The 19988-nt window shown below is 42.0% G+C and overlaps 1 protein-coding gene across 3 annotated transcripts in view; it reads left to right on the top strand.

Annotated features, from left to right (window-relative positions):
• JARID2 (jumonji and AT-rich interaction domain containing 2) overlaps positions 1-19988 on the top strand; it is a 307280-nt gene that overhangs the window by 207542 nt on the left and 79750 nt on the right. The window contains exons 1-2 of one of the 3 annotated variants that reach the window (XM_053249990.1): positions 14509-14780; positions 19727-19896. In XM_053249990.1, the coding sequence (XP_053105965.1) occupies positions 14728-14780; positions 19727-19896 (223 nt within the window). In that variant the 5' untranslated portion in view covers positions 14509-14727. Of the gene's footprint in view, positions 1-14508; positions 14781-15196; positions 15332-19726; positions 19897-19988 lie in introns of those variants that run through there. The other 2 variants (XM_053249991.1, XM_053249989.1) reach the window with 2 other exon arrangements.

Raw genomic sequence — 19988 nt, 5'->3', positions numbered from 1 at the left:
CATGTATGCAGTCTGGAGGGGTTCTGGATCCAAACCTCTTTCTGGTGTCTCAGGTTGAGGCGGTGGCCAGGGATGCTTTCTGTCAGCTTTGTATGATACACCAGTTGCATCAGTTACTTGAGATAAACGACCTCCGAACAGTTGAACATTTGCTGGTAACCTCCATACTTGACTACTGCATTGTGCTCTATGTGGAGCTGACTTTGTACGTAGTCTGGAAACTGCAGTTAGTACAGAATGCAGCAGCCAGGTTGGTCTCCAGGTCATTTCGGATTGACCATATTACTCATATACTAAAAGAACTGCACTGACTACCAATCAGTTTCCAGGCAAAATACAAAGAGGTGGTTATAAGCTATAAAGCCCTAAACAGCTTAGGCCTAGGGTATTTAAGAGAGTGTTGTCTTCACCATGAGCCTCATTGCCATTGAGATCATCCAGAGGGGTTTGTCTGCAGTTGCCATTAGCTCATCTGGTGGCTACACAGGGACAGGCCTTTTCTGTTGCTGCTCCCAAGACACTGGAATGCGCTCCCTGCTGAGATAAGATTGTCCTCATCTTTGATAACTTTTAAAAAGTCTTTAAAGACATATTTATTCACCCAAGCTTTTTAACTAGACTTGTGGTTTAAATTGTTTTAAGGTTTTCATTTCTGTTTTCATTTGTTTTATGTTGTAAACCACCCAGAGATGGAAGTTTGGGGCAATCTGATAAATAAATAATTAGAATATGGTAAGCTAGGTATCTGAATGTGCATCGTGCATTCTTCTGCTCTTGCTGTAATGTTTCGCGTTAATAATGAAGGTTTACTTTTACAGTGGTGTAGTTGTGTCTCTCTGTGATGCTTGTTGCCATGTTGTTGCTGATCCCTTTTTTCTTTGCTCCTGATGCTCCTGTTTATTTCATTTATATCTCATCCTCCAAGGAACTCAAGGTAGTATATCTGGTTGTCCTCCCCAGTTTATCTTCACAGCAGCACTGTGAGGTAGGTTAGACTGAGAGAATAACTGACCCAAGGTCACTGAGTGGCTTTCATGGTTGAGCAGGGATCTGAACCCACTATCACATCATACTGGCTCTCTACGGCTTCTTTTTACCACTGTATCTAGAGACCAGCTTTGCCTACACATTCACCTATAGCTATAGCTCCCAAGTAAACGAAAAGTGCCATTAACTTTGTGTTAGTACTTCAGTGACCGCACAGTCGACTCTGAACTATGATTGGTATCTAGGACTCAGACAAAAAGAAAAGAAAAGCAAATTTGGGGGGCGGTTATAAACTCAATGAAAAATGGAGCTGCTCTTTCATAATACCAAAACATGAAAGCAAAACTGAGAAATCTGAATCAACTAGAAGAGCCAGGAGAGAACCTTGGGAAAACAAACAAGCTTTTTCCAGATGCTCACTGAAAAAGCTTCTAATTACTGAATAGGTTTCAGATTGAGCTAAGGGCAATTTGCCCATCACTAGATGGAACTAAAGAGAAGAATGTGGTTGATTACCCATAGAAAAACAATAGAAAGATCCAGTGCTACAAAAAAAGGGGGGGGGGAGGAAGAAATGTTGGCTGCCATTTTTAAGGCAGAACCTTTGGAGTAGTGATGTTTCTACATGTTTAATTTGATAGTTGGTAATACTCGCAGTCTTTGGGGGTATCTGAAAGAGCTTTGTGCTGATGTAGTGAACTCCCATTTTTTGGTTGACACTCTTTTGATGGAGCAGAGTAAGTAACAGATGGTTTGGGATGCAAATTATGGGTCAGCATAAATGCTTACCAAGAGAGCAGATTGTACATGGATGCCACGTGAAAGTGAGCAGGTGCTGCACTGATAGGAAGCGCCAGTTTTTCCAAAACATATGTGATCCCTCCCCCCCTCCTGCCCACCATCATTCGTTCTATGAATACAGTTTGGCCCTATTACAAACAGCTGACATGAAGGAAGCTGCTGAGCTGGCAAGGACAGCTTGTGCACTATCATTGTATTGCAGAGAGAATAATCTACTGGCTGATCTTGAAAAAACACCATAAAGTACAGCATGACTTGGGGGTGGGGGGTTGGAGATGGATGAATTCAAGCAAGTTGGTTCCACAATTTCAGGCAGGCTACGCCATTGCATCTTGTTTATAGGAAGGTTTTCCAAATGTTTCAACTAAACCTTTCTTCCTGTGGTTGAGACATTTTGCTTGTGCTTTGAGATCTGGTGCTTGAAACCTAAAGCTCAGACTTTGGATTTAGGGTTTATTAGATTTGGATCATTTTGTTTGACGTTGGCTAAACATTACCTTTTGGAAGCCAAGTTTCTTTTTACTGCTTCCTTGGAAAGCTAAACGATGCTTAATGCAGGGGGAAATCATATTTGCTGTCCCTCTTTTGTGTTAATAAAATATGAAGATAGCGTCAAGAAATAGTACTTACAATGAAGAAGCAAAAAGAAACTTTACTATTCAGAATCTAATTCCAGACAAGTAAATGGCAACACTGTTGTCAGGGCCCGCCCAAGGAGTTTTGACGCCTCAGGCGAAGCCTGTCCCCACCCCGGTTGCCTGGCTGCTGCCATCCCCTCTCCCATAGTCTGGCTGCTGCTGCCCCCATCCTTGCTGCCACACCTGCCACCTCATCCTCGTCCCTGCTGCCACACCCACCATCCCAGTGAAGACTCTTAATTGCCATGGAGTGCTGTAATAACATTATTACAATTTGCCACGGCAATTGGAGGCCCAGCTGGCAGGCAGAAGAGGAGGAAGCAACAGGCATGCCAGCGCAGTGGTGGTATGGCAGGGAGTGTAGTGACGGGCACCCCGTGTGTGAAACACACGCTTCCCCCCCAGAGAAGGAGTTTCCCCCCTACACCTCCTTTTCCCATGCCACCTCTTCCCTTTCCCAAGCCACAGCCAGTGAATGTGCCCCCACCACAAAACTTCAGTGATCCAGAGCTGCTTTAATGGGTTAATAGAACCTGGTTGATGGTTTATGTTTTTTAAAGTCCCAACCAAGGTGAAGAAGAAAATGCCCCCACTCCCACAGATCTTCTGCTCCTTTCTGAGGTTTGGTTGTCCAGATTCCCACGCACCCCAGGACAACAATGCAACTATTCTGTGCACAGTTGGCCCTGGTGTGAATGTGCCTGCAGGCCTGCACCTTCTATCCGAGTGGCTGGCAGTTCGCTCTCTGGGCTCTGGGAGCCTCCGACTGTGAGAAAAAGCAGCTGAGAGCAGGCTGGACTGCTTGGCCAGAACGCCGAGCATGTCTAAGCACGAGGCTGGGGGCAATCGCCCTGGTCGCCCCTCACAAAAGACAGCCCTGTCTAGGTTCACCTAGTGGGCCAGTCAACCCTGACTATAGTACAGTTCTGCTTGGAATGCAAGGAAACTGCTAATAATTCATAAAATAGTTTGCAAGTTTTTGAAGGACTAAATGTAGCACTGCCCACAAAGATGCACATAATTGTACCGGGATAACAGGAAAACCCATGTCCACTAGCCTGGATTACCCTGCAATCTCATGCCAGGTTCAGCAGTTCCTATGTAAAGGCATAAACGTATATATGTCTGCATACATGTATGCTATATGCAATGTTGTGTACAAATTCTCAGATTGTGTGACAGTTCTGTGTGGCTTTATGTTGCATGTACACATAGCTTTCATATACTATGAAGTTACAGCCAGTTACAGCTTTCCAGCATGTGTGCATGCAGCAAAGAAGATTCCTGTGACATTATCACACATGTTTGCATGCTGTTTTCCTGTACAGAAGTGCTTTCTGGTCACCACATCTAAAGAAGGACATTGTAGAACTGGAAAAGGTGCAGAAGAGGGCAACCAAGATGATCAAGGGCCTAGAGCACCTTCCTTATGAGGCAAGGCTACAACACCTGGGGCTTCTTAGTTTAGAAAAAAGATGACTGCAGGGAGACATGATAGAGGTCTATAAAATCATGCATGGTGTGGCGAAAGTGGATAGAGAGAAATTCCCCCCACGCTCACATAACACTAGAACCAGGGGTCATCCCATGAAATTGATTACCAAGAAATTTAGGACCAACAAACAGAAGTACTTTTTCACACAATGCATAAACATCTTGTGGAATTCTCTGTGGTGACAGCCAACAACCTGGATGGCTTTAAGAGGGGTTTGGATAACTTTGTGGAGGAGAGGTCTATTGATGGCTACTAGTTGGAGGGCTATAGGCCATCTCCAGCCTCAGAGGTAGGATGCTTCTGAATACCAGTCGCAGGGGAGTAACAGCAGGAGAGAGGACATCCCCTCAACTCCTGCTTGTAGGCTCCTAGTGGCATATGGTGGACCACTGTGTGAAACAGGATGCTGGACTAGATGGGCCTTGGGCTTGATCCAGAGGGCTGTTCTTATGTTCCTGTGCATTCATCACTGTGTTGGAAGAGGTAACACAGGCAATGATTAAGTTTTGAGGGAACTGCTTTGCACGATCCCACTCAATCCATTTTGTTGGGAACAGTCTTTCTGGACTGGGAATTATGTGCTGGCCACTCCATTAGGATTTAGTGTCAGGCTGGTGTAGTGGTTGGACTAGAAGCAAAAAGACCCCAGTTCAAATCTCCACTCAACCATGAAACTCAATAGTTGACCTTGGGCCAGTCAAGCTATCTCAGCCTCACCAACCTCACAGGGTTTTTGTGATGCTATAAAGGGAGGGAGAACCATGTATGCCACCCTGAGCTTCATGGCACTCTTGTGGGTGAGGGGAGGATGTGTTTCTATAATCAGTTACCCTGCGAGAGCAGCTGCTGAACCCAATAATTGGATTGTTTACACACTGAAGGAATAAATTAGGAGTAAAAGCGAATTGAAAGAGTCCACAAACATAGGAAGATCTGGACTCTTCTCTTCCCCTCTCCAAATCCCACACACATTTCCCATAAGTGATTATGTAAACTATACTGAAGTTAGTTTTAGTAGCCTTACTGGTGCCAGGAGGGAAAAGAAGCACAAAACAATTATTACAGCGACTACTATGAATATTTATATACTGCTCTTCAACCAAAGTTCTCATAGCAGTTTACATAGAAAAATAAATAATACATAAATAAGATGGTCACCTCTCCCTAAAGGACTCACAGTTTAAAATTGAGACAATTTGAGGGAAAAGAAGCACAAAACAATTATTACAGCGACTACTATGAATATTTATATACTGCTCTTCAACCAAAGTTCTCAAAGCAGTTTACATAGAAAAATAAATAATACATAAATAAGATGGTCACCTCTCCCTAAAGGGCTCACAGTTTAAAACTGAGACAATATCCCTCTAATCTGGAGTACCAAAAGCAAGAAATTATTTCAGCTACATTGAAATGCAGAGTAAAAAAATATGTAGTTCTACTCTAGAGTGTGATGGCATTTCTTTTGCTGTTGTCATGTCTGCACATTGTTAAATGGAGGAAGTGGTGCTTCCTTAGATTATAGAACAGGCTGTTTGAGTTACCACAAGGGTCTGTAAGGGACAATTTTGACTGATAGGTAGAGTTATTAGACAGAATTGTCAAAGCTGCAGTCATAACAGCTAAAAAGGAGCTAGATGTACCCTTTCTGCAAGTCACTTCATGTGTTATATGTAAGTACATATAAGGAAATACAATCCCTTCTGAACAATCCATAATAGTAGATGGTGGTGGAAGGCTAAAACACTCTACAGTTCCTTAAGAGGAACTGCTGATTTGGGACTGCAGTTCGCAGATAAATCTCTGAATCCCTTATGTGGAAACATGTCCCAGTCAGTGTAACACAGACAAGCTTGTGTAACTAGAGCCCACCTTTCCCCTCCCCTAAGCGCCATGTTACATGTAACAGTTATGTGTGAGGAAACCCCATGAATGCCATCATGTGTAGAGTGTATGCTTGTCTGGTGCATATGGAGACTATGGAGCAATGGGGGTTGAATATGCTTGGGCCAGGGGAGCTGGCAGGGCTGCCAAGGCTTCCCTCACCCCCGAGGGTGCACTTTGCCACCCTGCTCCATTTCGCGTTGGAGGCATTTGTTCCCCATTCTGCCTTGCCTCCCTCGGTTGCATTCCTCCCCTGCCTCATTTCCCCCACCCCACTGCAGAGGCTGGGTGCCCTGGCCATGCTCCTGTCCCCAGTGTCTTCCAGGTGGCTGGGGAAAACATGTGCCAGTCCCCGTGCCCTCTTCATTCTGCACTTGCTTCGATCCAGCTGGATGCTTAGAGAAAAAGGAAGCATCCACTCAACACGAAGCAGACGCTTCTCTGGCTGGAGAGTGCTAGGGAGGCACCACATGTTTTCCCCAACTGGCCCAGAGGACACAGGAGAGGAGCATGACCATTGTGCCGTCAGCCTCTGTGGTGACGTGGTGGAAGTGCAGCAGTGGAGGCAGAGCAAGGCAAGGGGGTGGGGGGAGAAACATGGTGGCGGCTTGTCCCAGGGCTGCCACCCAGCTTCCTGTGCCCCTGCACTACTTACTGTGCCCCTGCACAGTTTCACATGTACATGCATTGGGAACCTGTGACCAAGTTGAGGGCCCTGCTTTTGTTTAACAGAAGCCAACCAAGAGAGAGATCAGTGTAGTATGCTCGTTTGAATGAGATGGCCACCGTCTTGTAGAGAGCCTCAATAGTTTCACATGTACATGCATTGGGAACCTGTGACCAAGTTGAGGGCCCTGCTTTTGTTTAACAGAAGCCAACCAAGAGAGAGATCAGTGTAGTATGCTCGTTTGAATGAGATGGCCACCGTCTTGTAGAGAGCCTCAATTGTGGTTTATATTTCATGCATCTATTTATCATAGATTAAGACATAAGATGATATTATATGTATGCATACTTGGAAGTTTCAACTGCCAGATGGAATTGCTAATAGCTTGGGAATAAAAAGATGTCAGGGCAGGGGTTTTTTTTGTTGTTTTTTTTAAAGCAAGTATGGGGTTCTGCCTGCAGTCAAAATTGGTAGTTGTATGTGTTTCTGAAATTGAAATATAGGAAATGCCAACAGATGGGCTGGTGGGGGGATCTGCGTCTTATGTATGCTAGGCCCATAAGCAAAAAAGTGTGAGGATTTTCCAGTGTGGGTTGTGATGCTATTGGGATCTCTGAAAGGGAGGAGTGGATCACAAATCCTTGACTGATTTACAGGGACAATTATCTTAGGCTAGAGATAATTTATAAACTGGCCAGATTTGTACTAAGTGTGAAACAACAATTAAAAAACTTTTAAGTGAAACAGAGGGAGGGGACAAAGGTGTGGAGTTCACACATGCAGGAGTTGGCAGGGGCATGGTGGATTATAAAAGCCAGGCAGGGGAAATGACATTTCTAGATTGGTGAAATGCAGAAGATTTCAAAGGGAGGCAGTTCCCCCCCCCCCAAAGCACCATGGTTTGGCCAATAGAAACATGCTCTGAGCTTGAGTCCTTCTGCTTCCTCTTCTCCTCCCTCACATGGTTGACTTCTGTCCTGTGTGCTTCCTTGTTCACAGTAACAATTGTCCACAGTAATGAAATTGCACGAAATTATAGTTACCACTTGAAACTGTGATTTCCAGTTCTGGTTTGGAGACAGACTACGAATGACTATTTATATTTAGTTTGTGTATATCCTGCCTTTCAATTTTATAACATGTTTAAGGAGGCTCCAACACAGAATTAAAATATGCTAAAATCAATTGTCACACGTACCACAGACAATAAAACAGCAGTAGATAAATAGAACAGATAAAACATCAACATAGCCGTATAAACATTGCAGCAGATTAAAAATAATACCAGTGGTGGTGGGACAAGAAAGGCAATCTCACAATAAGGCTGTTAAGAGCAACAGCCATAGTTATGCCCACTTTTGACATTGCAGCCATCTTGTATTGTAAGGCAGTCAATCATGACTAAGTTCCATTGAAATTAATGGGACTAAAGTTAGTCAAGTCTCATTTATTTCAGTGGGGCTTAGACACGGTACCTGCCCAGTATTTTTTTTTAAATTTGTTGTGGTTATTTTTAATATTTCCTGATAATTATAATGATGTTATCAACACAAATCACTTTTGGGGGTGTGTGTGGATTTTGAACAAAGGGGTTGTACTAAAGGGGTGTCTGTGTTTAGAACAAAATTCATAGGCCAGTTTAATCATTTGCCACGAAAGGCACTTGGTGTGTAGAACCAGTGAGTTGGTCAATGGCTAGAAATAATGGTGCTTGTCATAACTAATCACATGTGGTCTCAAACACTTGTGGAGAGGCAAGGCCCCTAGTGCCCTCAAGTGGCACCCTAATTGAAGCCATCTTGTTGATGTGATGCTGAACATGTTTTTGTATATTTGTGTGTGCTCCCTCTTTTTCAAGTGTGTATTGCCCCATAGTGTATGACTATCAATTCTAGTATCTCTTTTTTGCCTTATTAGGAAGACAATATATATATTAGCTCCCCTGTTAATCTTCATATGGGGCTGGGCATGGAAAGCAGCCTTTAGCGCCTCTATAATAAGTGCCATACATGTTGCTTTGTGTTTTGGCAAAGCTATTCTAATTTTCTGATGGAATGTGGAGAAACTACTGGGACCCAGATGGTAGAAACCTATTAAAAGGCCCAGTGAGCGCAACAGATATCTGGTTTCCAGTATGCTGAGACTGCAGACAGTAACCTTGATGAGAGGTTAAGCTGCCCTGAAGCAGACTGACCTTGTGACTTTTATCACTTCCTGTTGGCAGACAGGGAAAACTTACTCAGACGGATAGGGATTAATGAAGGAATTAATTGAGCAGGAAGCCTTTCAACCCTGGAGAGGACAGATAAAATAGTCAGCTCACACAACGTTGCTGCTGTTGATCTCTGACTGGCTTGGCTTGTGTTTGTGTGTGTGTGTTGATTTGGGTGGAGCTGGTTTTACTGGTGAATATTAAGAATGAGGAGAGGGAAAATGTCAAGATCATGATGTTTAGATTGTACTTTTAGTATTGCTATTAGTCTTGGGCAAACTGTTGGAAGATGGCAGAGATTGTACGTATGTCAGGTCCTTTCTTGTACCATTTGTATTTCCTCTCATCAGGAAGAACCAGAGGAGATTGGTCATGTTTCTCACTCTCTGATAGATATGGATTTATTGTTTGCTGTTGGCTTATGGGTAGTGCTAAAAAAACCCACTTGTATATCACTAGTGGGCTGGTGTAATGCTGTTACAAAAAGCCGAAACGAGGCAAAAGCCAAAACTAGCAAGATCCATGATTGGTCTCCCTTCTCTTTAAATTTTAGCAAATAGCTGTCACTGGCAAAGGGGGATTTAGATCAGAACAGTGCCACTGTGGGAATGGGCTTAGGTTAACACTTTCCTGGTGTGCAGTTTTCTAAATAAAAATGCCTCCCAAGCTGCTGTTTGCCCCAACAGAGTAAATAAAACTAGCTAGATAAAATTTGCTTGTATTCTTTGTCTTGTCTGTTTTGGTAGATGAGTAGCGTGGTGTAGTGGTTAGAGTGCTGGACTAGGATCGGGGAGACCCGAGTTCAAATCCCCATTCAGCCATGATACTAGCTGGGTGACTCTGGGCCAGTCACTTCTCTCTCGCCCTAACCTACTTCACAGGGTTGTTGTGAGGAGAAACTTAAGTATGTAGTACACCGCTCTGAGCTCCTTGGAGGAAGAGCGGGATATAAAATGTAAATAATAATAATGATGATGATCTGTGAACAAGAAAATCTCCAAGTCAAATCTCACCTTTGTCATGACCTCACTAGATTATCCTAGGGCAGCCCCTCTCTCACCCTCAGTCCCCTTTTCATCTGCAATGTGAAGGTGATAATGCTAGCCTTCCTTGCAAGTACTCCTCCTTGTGGGGAGTTCTGAAAATAATGTATGTGGAGCACTTCATCCTATCCTCTCTCTCTCTCTCTCTCTCTCTCTCTCTCTCTCTATATATATATATATCCTATATTGGAAGGAAGGGGGAAGGGGACCGCAGCACACATATTGTCCCTTGCCCCAATAACAAGGCTGCCGTTTTCTCCATCCTTTGTGTAGACTGGGATTTGCATTATTGCCTTTTGTATCAAGACCTGCGGGCTGTCTTGCAAAGGTTAAAATGAGGTAACTTGGGATTGTGCTTTCAACTGATCACCTGAATTAGCCCAAAGTGTATTGTGTTTACATGCTAATTTAGACTGTTGAAGCTTTAAATAAAGACGTCTTGGGAACATCATAAAGCTACAGCAGTTCTGACTCATTTCAATTATGTTTCGCTTCCCCAGGTTAAGTTGAAGCTGTTTAAAGTAGGCAGCCATGCCAGACATCTGTGAGTAGCTCAGTTAAGACCTGATGCTGTGCTACAATTGATGTTAGAGTAATTAAATGAAACAAAATTCAATAGTCCTTTTTCACAGTGGGCCGACCCCACCCCCCTTTAGTGACTTTCAAATTGTACACAAGTTTCACAATACTTTCTTTACCCATCTAGAAGGCTTCAGGCCTTTATATTCCTATCAGGTGAAAGAATTTGCTTTTCCTGAAACAAGTTCAGTTGCACCAATAGTAGGGAAAGCACCTTATACCTCTGAAAGTGACTGTTGTTTGACCATTGGCTTGCTTTTTAAAGCTTTTTGGCTTGCTTCCTGCCTTTGCCCATTGTGGCTGGAGTGAGCTACTGTTCTAATCCTATAGAAGCCTAGTACTCAAAGTTCATGATACTGCATGGCCTGGCTTTGCTGGCAAGGATTTTATTGGGGTAGGGTAATGCAGTGCGTATCTGTTTGCAGAGTACACCAAGATGCACTGTATCTCCCATAGGTCTTTGCAGTATAAAGGCTTTCCCTTGATATACACTCCACCCATCCTTATGACAGGCATTTTTCAAGTTTTGTTTAAAAAAAAATTACAGAGAAAAAAGAAAGTCCATCTCTTGAAATCAAAGCATACAAAGTTTTATGCCAAGAATCAATAATCAGGATAAAGTAAAAAGAGAAAATTAAAAAATAAATAAATAATGAGACAGACAACTTCCACCAACTGGATTCCAATCACGAAATCATAGAGCACAAATCGAAACCAGATCTCTGAAACAAAAAATGACCTTGTTGAACATTGTATGTTATGAAAGTTCCCAAGTTAATAAAAAGGATTCTGATGGAGAGTTATTCACATAAGCCGAAACTTTGGAAACAGAGGCATAGTCCCATAATTTAATAAACCAAATCAGCTAAAGAGGGGATTATAGAAGAACGCCAATGGGCTGCATAAAGAATCCTCGCTGCCGTGATAATGTATAGAGACAAATCAGTATACTTCACCGGAATATAAGATTTTGTCAAACTTAAAAGAAAGATTTCTGGTAGAAAAGGAAATTTGATACCTAAAATTTGCTCCATTTTACAGTGTATTTGTTTCCAAAATGATTGGGTGGTATTGCATGTCCACCACATACGATAAAATGTCCTTATGTGATACTTACATTCTTTTAGGAACATAGGAAGCTGCCATATACTGAATCAGACCATTGGTCTAGTTCAGTATTGTCTACATAGACTGGCAGCGGCTTCTCCAAGATTGCAGGCAGGAATCTCTCTCAGCCCTATCTTGGAGATGCCAGGGAGGGAATTTTGAATCTTCTGCTCTTCCCAGAGAGGCTCCATCCCCTGAGGGGAATATCTTATAGTGCTCACTTGTGGTCTCCCAGTCAAATGCAACCAGGGTGGATCCTGGTTAGCTAATGGGACAAGTCATACTTGCTACCACACGACCAGCTGTTATCAATTTTATGAATACTCATAGGAGTAACATACCACCGAATAACATTTTATACCAGTTCTCCCACAAATTATTGCTGAGGGTAAATTTAATACCTTGCTTTCATTGATATTCCCAACCACTAAAATCAATTGTTTTATTTATAATCTGCATCCATCTAATCATCACACCTTTACTTGTTCTGTTTCATTATCATATTCCAATAACAATTTATAGACCTGTACCAAGCAAATGATCAGGATTTTTTTTTTTAAATTAAAATTGTCAAAATCAGTCAAATCCCTAAGTTTCCCTCTTTATCTATGTAATTCATGTTGAACAATTGAACCCATTTGAATATACTGAAACTAGGAAGGTTAGGGTTACTCCTTTATGAGCATTTGAATAGGTTTCAATTTCACATTATCAACTAATAAATTCTGCAAAGTACAAGATTTTTCTGCCCATAATCCAAATTTCCCAAGTCATTTTTCATGAAAATATGCATTTGAAATTGATATCAAAGGAGAAACCATTGGATTTATTCTGATATTTATCCCAACAATGTAAAAGACTACTTCTAACAGTATGTGATTGAATCTCTGAGTCTTTTCTCTTTTTGGTAACCCATAGAAAATTATGTAAACTTTTAGAAAGACCAGATTCTTCCATATCTGAAAAATGTCCATATCGAGCTTTGATCCAATCGAAAGTCCACGTTAGACAACTGCAAGTTCTAAATCAGCTTTTGAAGCAACAGTACAGGAGAACTTCGTTACTTGTGGGGTTCTGTTCCTCACCTACTACCACGAGTAATGGAACTGCGAGTAACGAGGCGTTATGGCTATGTGGAATGTAGGGTTAGGTTCCAGGGTGGAGGGGAAAAGCAAAGCAAAAGAAAACAAAATGGAAAAACTTATTGTGGCGTGCTCCACTGGTCCCCCATGTGCCCAGGAATGTTTCCTAAAAGACAAAATACCTCCAAAAATCACACCGGGGGTAGGGGGGGCGATGTCCTTTTTTTTTAATATATAAAGAAACGAGCCATAAAATGGCTCCTTTAGACAAAATGGTAGGTGGAAGTTACCTCCGCGGATACTTCTGGCCCCCTAGGAATTGTGGAGATGTGCATTTTAACCCTATTGTATCCGCAGATACTGGAAATGGGTGTCTATTAGACACCCTGAGGTTACACGGAACCACAAATAAGGAGCTTCTCCTGTATTTGAAAGCCTAGGATAGGAAAGCCCAAATGATATCATTTGTTTGAAATGGTATACGAGACTGACCAAAAAGCATGAAGGTGGAAGGAATAAGTAAGTGTGATAAAAGAAGGGTGGGGTATTGGTTAAAATGGGTCACAAATGAATAGAGGTTTAAAGAGAATGTTTAAAAGCGTGACAGACTGTATGGATTGGCTCTCTGCATCCTAGGTGGCTGGCATTCTTCCATTGCAGTTGCCTTTGGTGAGTTAGCAAACCTTTAAAAAGGCACTAGTGCCCTTCATGTTGCTTACTTCAGCCCCATTTCTTAGAGCGACTCTAGTTAGTTGCAAGTACCAATTCCTTTTGGACAAATAATTTGCTGCTCAAATCAGCCTTATGGTATAAGAGGTTGGAGAAATGGGTAAACCTTTACTGAAATCTTTGTGGCTATCTCAGAAAGTTATTCAAAGCACCATCTAACTCCAGTTACCCAGCCCAAGCAGGAAAATGTGATTTTCTATGGTCTTGCTTAGAAAGCACAGAATACAGTCTCAACGGTCTAATGACAAAGCAGTTACCGGAGATCTTACTGGGAGAAATCAAGTTAAATTGTTGTGTCTCATTGCTAAACCTTTGTTACTAACCACTCATTTCCTGACCCCTTGTATTGCATTGCTAGATGAGCATTGCCTTTGTGTGTGACTGCACTGTGGTCAGCAGAAGCTGCATGTTGCTCCATTTGATTGGGTGCCCATTAGTGACTAAACCATTTATGTTGTTATATGCTATAAATATCTCCGTGCTATGAGAGCAGAGCTGATCCTACAGCCTGATATAATTTCATAGTCCGAAGGCCACCGAAGAGGCCATTTTAATCATCTAAGCTAACCTCCTGTGCAGAATATATCTTGGCTGAATTAGATCATCTATTTTAAATCTTATTGCCTTGTCTTGATAATTCTAAGCTATTGCAAAGACTCTGCTTGTTTCCTCTCTGTATGGAATTTTGCCTGAAGCTTTGTATTTGACTTGAGAATATTGGCTTACATTTTTACATGTTTCTAGACCTCATTGTTATGGAAATGCATTTGAAAGTTACTAGGCAGTGTGTTCCATTCAGAAAGCACAGTTTCATATACATTCCCACTACTTTTATTGCCTCTCTCCACTCCAGTTACAACCTTTATTTCTTTTTCTTCCATGTCTACTTACATCTAGCACTGAGCTGAATTTTTGTGAAATTCATGCCAAAATCTGCATGCTTGATGAGAGAGGATCTTTAATCTGAACACCTGAGCAAAACTCACGAAAGATTGTGTGTGTGTTTTCTGCTCTTTGTTCAAGTCTTGTACACTAGTCACAGCTCATACAGAGTAGTGCAAAAGCTTCCAGAGGCTGATTTGTGTAGTCCTTGATCTAGGCCACAGAGACATAGCTCAGAGAAGCTCCCTGACTGACTGAGCTAAAACTCAGATAGAACCAGTTTATATTATCTCTGTAAGCCACACTTCCCCATCCATGTGAGTGCAGGCAGTGATGGAACTAGGTGGGTTTGTTTTCCGTCACATGGACTAAGGAGGAAGTTTTGGAGGGATTCAGTTAAAACTTTAGCTCATAAAGTTGGGGAGCTTCCTCAGGCTTGTCGTGCAATCCCTGAGGTGATCTGATGAGTTCTCTTGCTCTCAGGCCTCAGAAGTCTTCTTAATTATGTCCTATGGGACTGCACTGTTCCCTAGAGCCTTAAAAGCTGGCCTTTCAGGGCTTTTGCATATTTCCTTCTAGTGCCTAGGACCACAAATAGCTGAAATGTCATGAGGCATTTGAATGAAAGCCCACCAAAAAACAGGTGTATTTTTGACAACAGTGACAGTAAAAAGGTAGGCACAGTCTTTTAGCTGAACCCTAGTTCTACCCAGGTCCTGTCCATAAATACAGGAGAACCCCATTATTCATGGGGGTTATGTTTCACGGGGAGCCCACGGATAGTGGATCCACGAATAACGGTGCATTACGGCAATGGGAATTTGGAGGTTAGGTTCCCAGACACCAAAAATTGCTGGGTTTTGTCATGTTTTCTCCAATCGCCCCCAAATGGTCCCTCAAAGTGCCCTACTGTTATCCATGGTGCCAAAAATTGGCCAAAAATTGTGGGTTTTGCCTGGTTCTGAGCCATAAAATGGCTCCCGATCTCTCTGGCAGTCAAAATGGCGGCCAGAAATAACCTCCAAAGTCATTTCCCACAACCCACGGATATGAGGCTTTAAACCTTTCCTCTCTGGTTTGTTTGTTTTCACGAAAGCCGAGGTCAGGTGCTAATTACCTGACTGCAGATACATGAAGCCACGAGTGCTGGACCCACAATTACCGAGGTCCCCCTGCATTCCTTGAACTTGAATTGCAGAATTCTGAAATATAGAATAAAATCCAGGTATCTGTAGTATATCATACTTTTGCGGGGGAGGGGGTTGAGGTGGCAGCTTGTCTGAAGCATGAATGTAACAGATAACGTAGATTTGTGGGAAAGTTTCTGTTTGAAAGAATGAAAGTAAAATTTGAACTGTTTGACATGCATCAGATTATTTCTTCCTGATATCCTAATCTGTCACCTTTTGCTAGCATATCTCAAACCATGTTGCTGCCAAATATTTTGAACAGTCCTTAGTAATACTAGATAGAGGGGAAGGGAAGGGGGCTTCTTTGACATTGTCAGTTATTAGTTCTGTGATGAGGTTTATGATGTGTAATAAAACAGCTGGATGGTAGTATTAGCTATTTTCTAGTGTAGCTATGAGTGCTTATGTATCTGCTTTCCAGGTAACAATGCAGACAAATGTATGATGTAAAGGAAAGAAATGAATTGTTCTTCTGTGGTAATTAATGATGCTAATATTAAACCATATCTTCTTAGAGCATTAGGTCAGTAATGTTGATTTGTGTAAATTCTTTTAGTATAGAATGCACCAAGATTTTTATTCAGCTGAAAAGACATTTATATATACTTAATTAGTTTTGAATGGTTTATCACTTTTGTGGTATTTCTTATTATGCAAAAAGCTTCACAGTTCTTTTCTTTAATTACTCGCTCACTATGTGAATAAACCAAGTTTGTTGTTGCCTGGCTGGTTTTTAAACTAACATGGTTGTTTGTGTTTGTTTTCAAGAGGGGAAACTTCTTTTTAAACTAATCAATTGGCAACAGACAACACATGCATTATTCACATTTCTGTGACAGCTTCTTATTCAGTAATGTGTTCCCTTTTTCATGCAATGGCTGACAGCCTATTTATTCAGCAGAACATTTGTGTTTCAGATGTTTAAAGTATGTCCTTAAGTTAAGGACTGTTGTATGTCTACTTTCTTGATACCTGCTGGTTTAAGAACGATGACTCCCTAAAAACATATTTTTCTTTTACATAAAATAGCAAAAAGCAAATTAAAATAGATTATGTGTATTGATGAACCACAAGCTGTTTCAAACATATGAGCATTTCAGCTGTGGTATGCGTTTTGGGTTCTTTCTCAGTCTTTTTACTAGGGACATAGGAAGCTGCCATATACTGAGTCAGACCATTTGTCTATCTAGCTCAGTATTGTCTTCACAGACTGGGAGCGGCTTCTCCAAGCTTGCAGGCAGGAATCTCTCTCAGCCCTATCTTGGAGAAGCCAGAGAGGGAACTTGAAACCTTCTGCTCTTCCCAGAGCGTTTCTATTACAGTGCTCACGTGCGATCTCCCATTCATATACAGCCAGGGCAGACCCTGCTTATCTAAGGGGAGAAATCATGCTTGCTACCACAAGACCAGTTCTCCTCATTTCTTGATGCAGAAAATTGTGAGGCAAGTGGGTTTATACCTGGTTTACATGGCATAGGGGGTTTACATGGCATAGAACCATGAACTATCCCAGTGTCTTTTACCCAGTACCTGAAAATCCAGCCTCTTTTCTCCAGAGGTCGTTCATAAAATATCATGGAGAGTACGAGTAGCGAAGATGAGACAATTTGTGACGAGTGTGAAGGGGCTTCTGACCGACATGAAATGCCGTGCTCATGTGACTTGCTTCTGAAGCACAGTCATTTATTACATTATTCAGTGCATTGTACATTAGCGATTAGCAACTGGACGTCTCTGGATCAAATCTAGTCCAGAGGTAAGCTGATACCTGGCCTTGTAGATACCTGCTTAGAGGCAAAGAAGTGAGTGCCAGACATAGCAATGGGATTTGGTGGTAGGCCACGTGTGGGAGATGGCGGTGAAAGCCAAGGTTATAGCTAGAATTGGGGGTGTGTGTCTCTGGGCCCCTCCTGGGGATGGGTGGGCTCTGGCTGAGCAACAGCTTGCTGGTTGCTCTCTGCCCCCTGTCTCTCTGAAGAAGGTTGCTGGAAAATACAGGCCCATCGTCACATTTTGTCCCAGGACTCACTCCAGCCTTGCTATGCCCCTGCTCGGAGCCATTCCCTCCTCACTTGTTTTTAAGAGCAGCTCTCCATGTCCTGGATATTTTCTGTGCTCTTTGCTTCCCCCATTCCCTCTCACTGACTCTAGTGCTTAACGTATTGCTTATAGTGTAAAAATTACCAAACATACACATGCCTGCCTCTATAGCCACACTAAGGATATAAATGCTGCATTATAAGGAGTTGAAAGTGTTGAATGTTGCTTGCTACTTGTATTATAGTGGATAATAAAAAGACATTCCTTAAAGGCAGTGTAAGGATTGCAAATGTGTTCTGAGACTGTCCTTCTCTCTCTCTCTCTCTCTCTCTCTCTCTCTCTCTCTCTCACACACACACACACACACACACACACACACACACACACACTTACTTACTTTTTTAAAAGTGTAACCTACTTTATGGAAACACCCACCCCCACCCTATTCTAGAGAGTGAATTACAGGCATAGTAATAGTCTCAATATCATTGTCTTTCCGTCTGGGGCTTAGAACTCCTAGGTCAGTGTTCTCCACTGTAAACCCCAGGAGCCAATGGCAGCTCCCCGACTAATTGTCCAGTGGACCTGTGTATGTGTGAAACTTCGTCTGATGCTGAATGCTCTGTACCAGGGCTGCACAGCTTTGGCCCTCTTGCAGATGTTGTCCCACAAGAGCACAAATCACAGGCAGAAGAATGTTGTCATTTGTTTCTCCTCCAGACTTAAAAAGCAACAAAACAGTATGATTCAAAGGACTTGTATGTGGGGCACAGCTCGATACACACTTGGTGCATTTTCTGCTCCCACTGCCTCCACCTTCTCCTTCTATGCCAGGGGAGCCTTGCATGTATACTTGTGAGAATATTTGACCTGCTGCAGAGAAGTGTAGTTGATGCATGTATAATACTGCATTTTGTGGAAAGGGAAAAATGTGAATAAACATGTGGTAATTCTCACTAAGAGTGTGTGAAGGGACAATCTGGGAATGTTTATTCAAATGACAGCAGCTTGGAGAGAAACCAAGAGCATTCATTTTCAGCTGGTGAAATGACATGAATTTGGCACTGGTTTCGGAGATGCTGGGATGCTTTCAAAATCAAAGGTGTTAGCCAGTCAGGGATTGTAGGCTCTCTAGCCATCCTGCAGCCATGCAGGCATTCTGGTAGATAATACATAATCAGATTGAGTTGCATGGACTGTGGAGAAATCTAATTTGAAAGGAGGTCTTCTGTGGACCAAAGGTGGCACAGAGGACATCACTGAATCATTTGAATTTCTCCTATAACTCATATTCTGGATCATGACCTAGTTCAAGTGCCTGATAGTATTTATCTGTCATGTAATAAATTGTATTCCTGGAATTTTGAACAGGGTTACACCACTGTAGAGATTCTGTTTCTGTTACAGAAATGACCTTTTCTTACATTACCTAAGCAACATAGCTCACGCTTCCATGTAGCCACAACCCCCATTGTTCTGCTAATAGGTAGACCACATTGCAGGATTAGATGACTTGATTACTCCCAGTGCTATTACTGTCAGTTCCCAGGAAGGGATGGAGCTTTGAAGGGAAATCATGGCATTTTCCTTCTCCCAAGTGGCTTCAGCCTATCATACTAATGTAGAATGCAACCACATGAAACTGCATAGTTCTAGCAGCATTGTATATGCTGTGATAGATGTCATTTTTTTCTCATTGCCACTTAGATGTATTTGAGACAGAACATGTGAAACCATTGAAATAAGATATGCATGTATGTTTTGTACTTGAGAGTTGTATCAGAATACAAAAAAGTTGCTCATTTGAACAGAGAAGTTTCAAAATTAGTGTACTGTTCACTGCAAGAAATAGCATTTCCTATAGCAAATATCAAAGACCCAGGCACTTAGGTGGTTTTCATTTATTAATTTTGAAAATATCATTTTGAAAAGTAAGCTTTTCTTGAACGTACCTAATTATTGCAGATGTCTGTATTTGCTAAATATTTTCCATACCCTTATTTCTCAACTTATTTTTGTTTCCACGTCTTAAAGAATTAAGCTGTACATCTTCTATAAAAACGTGCATGTGATATTCAGGAAGGATGAAAAACTGAAATCTATTTACAGTCTGAATAGTGTGTGTGTGTGTGCCTCTAATGAGGCTTATTTTATTATTGTACAATCTGCTTGCCTTTTTAAATAAAAGCAGAATTCGATACTTCTGTCAGATTGAATAACCAATTACTGTATTCATGAATATACTGAGTAGTTGGCAGCTTTATGGGAAGGCCATATTGGCACTAGTTTTAAGATCTTGCCCCTTCATCTTACATCAGAACTAATTTGATCCATCTTTTGCTCTGCTTCCAGTCTCCTAATTGCATTTGTGTTTCATCTGTTTTTCTTAGGCCAAGGCTGCAAGCACAACGAAAGTTTGCTCAGTCTCAGCCAAATAGTCCCAGCACAACTCCAGTGAAGATAGTGGAGCCATTATTGCCCCCTCCAGCTACACAGATTTCTGACCTCTCTAAAAGGAAGCCCAAGACAGAAGATTTCCTTACGTTTCTCTGCCTTCGAGGTAAGCTTTGTTTTTTCTTACCTTACCACTCTAGGGAAACAGACCTCAGATTCCAAGAGCTGCACTCCAACTGCTTGTTCCTTGTTGTTATA

This window comes from Hemicordylus capensis, chromosome 4, assembly GCF_027244095.1.
Source record: "Hemicordylus capensis ecotype Gifberg chromosome 4, rHemCap1.1.pri, whole genome shotgun sequence".
NCBI lineage: Eukaryota > Metazoa > Chordata > Lepidosauria > Squamata > Cordylidae > Hemicordylus > Hemicordylus capensis.
This window is presented reverse-complemented; position numbering and strand designations above follow the sequence as displayed.